Genomic DNA, 5,297 nt, shown 5'->3' on the forward strand with positions numbered 1-5,297 from the left:
CATGCAAAAAGATCTTGTGTCAATGTTCCATTGGCCACAGAACAACAGTATAGAATTTAACACTAGTAAATTTGAGATGCTATGTTACAAACACATGAAAGCAGATGAAAGCAACTACGAATTCAAAACTCCAGGAAATGAGACTATTACTTGCCATACGAGTACCAGAGATTTAGGAATTATGTGTAGCGATGCAACCTCCGACCTACAAGTAGATAACATGATTTCCAAGGCCAAACAAAGGATGAGTTGGATCCTCCGTACTTTTTAAAATCCAGGAACCATCTGCAATGCTGACTCTGTATAAACCAATGGTTTTGCCCATCATAGAATATTGTTGCCAATTATGGAATCCCAGTACCATTAGACACATCAGAAAGATTGAAGCGTTACAAAGAACACTTACATCCAAAATTTATGGCACTAAGGCAATGGACTACTGGCAAAGTCCGAGACACTTAAAATTGTACTCATTGGAAAGAAGGAGAGAAAGATACATCACTATTTATATCTGGAAAATCTTATTACTACATACTTCAATGCAAGAACGGGAACAAAGAAGGATCAATTATTTCAAACAAGCCAAGGCTCTACAGCTGCCTACCTAAATCCATGAGAGATTCCAAACACACACACACACACACACACACACACACACACACACACACACACACACACACACACACACACACACACACACACACACACACACACACACACACACATATATATACACACACACACACAGGGTGTCCCATAAGTCTGGATCCATAGACAAAGACATAGAACAGAAACATACAGACAGACAGACAGACAGACATTCATAATGATAGACAAATATAAAAAATTACGGTTGCTATGAGCCTCAGAGAGCATAATAACTTGAACTCTCTCCTCTCTAGTCAATAACATGGGTTATCTGCAACAAAATAAAATAAATTAGAAATCCTATGGGTCCAGACTTATGGGACACCCTGTATATATATATATATATATATATATATATATATATATATATATATATATATATATATATATATATAGAGAGAGAGAGAGAGAGAGAGAGAGAGAGAGAGAGAGAGAGAGAGAGAGAGAGAGAGAGAGAGAGAGAGAGAGAGAGAGAGAGAATTATATATATATATATATATATATATATATATATATATATATATATATATATATATATATATATATATATATATATATATATATATATATATATATATATCTGTGTATGTGTGTGTGTGTTTTTAAAATGAGAACTTGCTGTTAGTGTATTGTGTCTGTTCACAATTTACAGAACACCTGTCTGTTTCCTGCACTAGATGATTAGATACACACCTGCTCCATAGTGATTAAGAGGTGCCTTTATAGCCCACTAGCTTGTCCTCTGCAACGACAGTGTAAACACGATGAAGATGGAGTCTGTGGTGGTGGCTCTCCTGGTGGGTTTGGTGATGGGTGGAGGTGTGGGTGCCGTTGCTAAATCCTCCTGCCCACTACCTGCTGACATTCTCCCTTGCTTGTGCTTCGATGATGATCCCCTTGGACTTGTGATGGATTGCTCAGGCGTGCAGAATGAGCCTGAGTTAGCCAAAAGCTTCACTGCTAACTTCCCAACGCCCGACTTTTATGAGCTAAGGATTATCCATGACCCAATGAATCTGAACCAGAGTCTCCATTTTCTTAAAAAGTCCACTTTTGGAGAAGCAACCTTCCAGCGAGTTAATATCACTGGCACACAGATCATCACCATTGACGGGTATGCCTTTGACAAGTCCAAATTGACGCTGACAGTTCTCTCTCTGGACTGGAACAAGATCGAGCAGTTTTCTTTCGGGTCCCTGGCAAGGTACACGTCCCTCATTGCTCTGCACCTCGCCCACAACAACCTCCGCCACATTCCACAGCTCGTGTCTCCAGTCTTGAAGTTCCTCGATGTGACCGGAAACAGGCCGCTGGTGATTGAACAAGAGGCATTCGCTGAGACTCCCTTGCTCGAGCAGATCATCCTATCACACACTAGCCAGGAGAAGCTCGAGCGAGGTCTCTTCACTGCGTTGGGACAGATGGACGTGCTGGACTTTTCAGACAACAACCTGAAGGAAGTTCAGGGCGGGGTTATTGTTACCCCCAATGCTTCCATGACCGTTATTAACCTTTCCAACAATGAGATTACTATGGTCCACCATGACGCTATTGTAGGTGAGTGAGTCCTGGTCTCTCTCTCTCTCTCTCTCTCTCTCTCTCTCTCTCTCTCTCTCTCTCTCTCTCTCTCTCTCTCTCTCTCTCTCTCTCTCTCTCTCTCTCTCTCTCTCTCTCTCTCTCTCTCTCTCTCTCTCACACACACACACACACACACACACACACACGGAGTTATTGCTATAAAAAAAGAAGCAAATACAATTATTTTGTGATAATTATGATTCTCTCTCTCTCTCTCTCTCTCTCTCTCTCTCTCTCTCTCTCTCTCTCTCTCTCTCTCTCTCTCTCTCTCTCTCTCTCTCTCTCTCTCTCTCTCTCTCTCTCTCTCATCGTCTTCGTCATGGTCTCCTCAGGTCTGGCCAGCAACGCCCTCCTGTCACTGGCGAAGAACGAGATCACGCAACTGCAGCAGCTTCACTGGCAGCACATCTTTGACCAGCTGAAGCTTCCCTATGGTCTCATCGACTTGTCTGGTGAGTCTAGCAGCTCTTTCGCCCTTACTATTTCGCCTATAGCTTTCTAGTTATTTACTCATTTATTTTTCTGACGCTGAGTTGCGGCTTTATGTAATTATAGTGTGTCATTCACCTATGGTCGTCTGCTGATCATCCAGCCAGCCGTTACCCTATAGAAAGAGCTCAGAGCTCATAGTGACTGATCTTTGCGCAGGACCATGGAGGACTGAGACCACTCACACACCACACACCGGGACATAGAGGCCACAGCCCCTCGGATTACATTCAGTACCTACTTTCTGTTAGGTGAACAGGGGATACACATTAAAGGGCTTACCCATTTGCCTCGCCGCGCCCGGGATTCGAACCCGGGCCTCCTCGGTTGTGAGCTGAGCGTGTGTGTGTGTGTGTGTGTGTGTGTTACATGAGGTTTTACATACTTATTCATGTATCGAAGAGATCAGTATGTAAAAAGTTTGTGTGTTTGTGTGTGTGTGTGTGTGTGTGTGTGTTACATGAGGTTTTACATACTTATTCATGTATCGAATCAGTGTGTGTGTGTGTGTGTGTGTTCTCACTAACGTGTAAGTTTGGTCTACTTATTAATTTATTTTTTTATTTACCTTATTCTTTTTTTTATTTATTTATTTCATTTGTTTTATTTTATTTCATTTTTATTTATTTATTTATTTTTTCACAGAAAACCCATTACTATGCGGGTGCGAGATAGCGTGGATAGTTCTGAATGATGACTACCGGAACCTCTTCACCGATACCACTAAATGCGTGAATGGCGAGATGGTAATTTTCCTCGACCCTCTCATGTACACCACCTTGTGTCGTCCCTTTGTATGAGCTCAGGAGGGTTTACGAAAACTGATAATGCTAAACGTCATCCTTATGTCGTCAGTTTTATAAGCTGCATCTCTTCCATCAGAGCATCCTAATCATCATCAGTGCAGAAAGATGCCTCATATGTTTCTACCTGTCTCTTTTCTTTTTTTTTATTTATTTATCTATTTTTTATAATTATTATGATTACTTTTATCTATCTATTCCTCGACCGGAAGGGGGATTCTAATTTTGTTAACGCACATCTCTACAACCCACTGCTCCGGCTGGTCCCCGGAGGGTACAACAATGATTTGGCCAGAAGCACCTTTCAGTGTCCATTGCATATAAAAACTGTGATTTCAGTCTCGGAAACACTTTTGACGGCGCATCGTTCTTATTTTATGATATTTCTTCATCAGACCCACGGTTTTGGCGTATTTTGCATATTTTGACTTATAGAGCGAGCATAATGCGCGAATTATAATTATGCTGTAACTCACTTCATGTACGGGACAGCCAGTTTTGGTTGACACCATCAGACTCAGCAGTGACTGTAGAATCAAGATGTATGGTAAAAACTTGACAAAACCAAAAAAAAAAAAAAAAAAAAAAGACTTGATCTGTGGTTAAAAAAAAAAATTTATAACACGTTTTACTTATGCCCACTATGTTCAACAGTTAATAATTTATTGCTAAAGTATATCATTACATAAAGTAGGAAAACTCTTGCGGACACGATAGTGTGATTAGAATATAGATAAAACTCCACATATTGAAAACACAGTCATTTATAGCAACATATTACTCACCGCAACCATCACGGAGGCGCGACACTTGGTGTTGCTTGTGCAGGTGGGCTCCGTATGACCAGATCTGCGACTTGTCTAAAAATTAGAACACCCAAACCGCTGGGGGAAGGTCCTTTAAGTTACTCCGCAGCTTCAAGCATCTATTGTTTTGTTTGTTTGTTTTTATTACCTACTGTTGCCTTTATAGCTTGAATCGGTTTCTACTTTTTATTCTATTCTAGGACTTCATTAAAACTTAAGGAAACAAATAATGCAGTATGTTCATGTTTTATATGTGGATTAAAATGTATTCTACAGTATGCAGCCTATCTGGTTTACATTCACGTATGTATTTGTGGTGTGAAAATAGCGAGTGTTATGACAAATAATGTGAAAATTGCCACTGTATCTAAAATTAAGTGCCTTAAAGGACATGTATTTCATTATCAATATTATACTAAGGTTTCAGAATGTTACATAAAGATTTGTACACAGCAATTATTTCTACTCTCCTTAAATTCATATATATATATATATATATATATATATATATATATATATATATATATATATATATATATATATATATATATATATATATATTTTTTTTTTTTATATAATGCAATGAAACAAATAGAACATTCTGTCATCCACTATGTGATATATGATATGTTAACTGATAACAATTTTCATTGCAAAAGATATCATCAACGTCAGTGTTCCTCAGGGACATGCTGAAACAACCAGGAAGAACAAAGTCATTAAGGGCTCACACACACAGAAAGGCAACAAACTAGCGACAGAAAACACTGATGAAAGTGTATATATATATATATATATATATATATATATATATATATATATATATATATATATATATATATATATATATATATATATATATATATATATATATATATATATATATATATATATATATATATATATACAGTAAAATCCCTCTCATCCGGCATTCAAGTATCCGGCAGCTTCAAGTATCCGGCACATTTTTTCC

The 5,297-nt window shown here is 38.4% G+C and overlaps 1 protein-coding gene across 1 annotated transcript; it reads left to right on the forward strand.

Moving 5' to 3' along the window:
- The first annotated feature begins 1,383 nt into the window (after window positions 1–1,383).
- On the forward strand, window positions 1,384–4,776 carry LOC135093336 (oplophorus-luciferin 2-monooxygenase non-catalytic subunit-like). The gene is made up of 3 exons (XM_063992532.1): window positions 1,384–2,205; window positions 2,559–2,678; window positions 3,361–4,776. The coding sequence occupies exons 1-3, from the start codon at window positions 1,413–1,415 to the stop codon at window positions 3,513–3,515; spliced, it is 1,068 nt and encodes a 355-aa protein (XP_063848602.1). The 5' UTR covers window positions 1,384–1,412; the 3' UTR covers window positions 3,516–4,776.
- Window positions 4,777–5,297: the final 521 nt, after the last annotated feature.

The sequence above is a fragment of the Scylla paramamosain genome, chromosome 42, assembly GCF_035594125.1.
Source record: "Scylla paramamosain isolate STU-SP2022 chromosome 42, ASM3559412v1, whole genome shotgun sequence".
NCBI classification, from domain to species: domain Eukaryota; kingdom Metazoa; phylum Arthropoda; class Malacostraca; order Decapoda; family Portunidae; genus Scylla; species Scylla paramamosain.

What these genes read in the sequence shown, in the direction of transcription:
- LOC135093336 (XM_063992532.1), top strand. Translation starts at nt 1,413, where the DNA reads ATGAAGATGGAGTCTGTGGTGGTGGCTCTCCTGGTGGGTTTGGTGATG. An exon ending in CCACCATGACGCTATTGTAG is followed by an intron (nt 2,206 to 2,558) that starts GTGAGTGAGTCC and finishes TGGTCTCCTCAG; the next exon opens with GTCTGGCCAGCAACGCCCTC. An exon ending in TGGTCTCATCGACTTGTCTG is followed by an intron (nt 2,679 to 3,360) that starts GTGAGTCTAGCA and finishes ATTTTTTCACAG; the next exon opens with AAAACCCATTACTATGCGGG.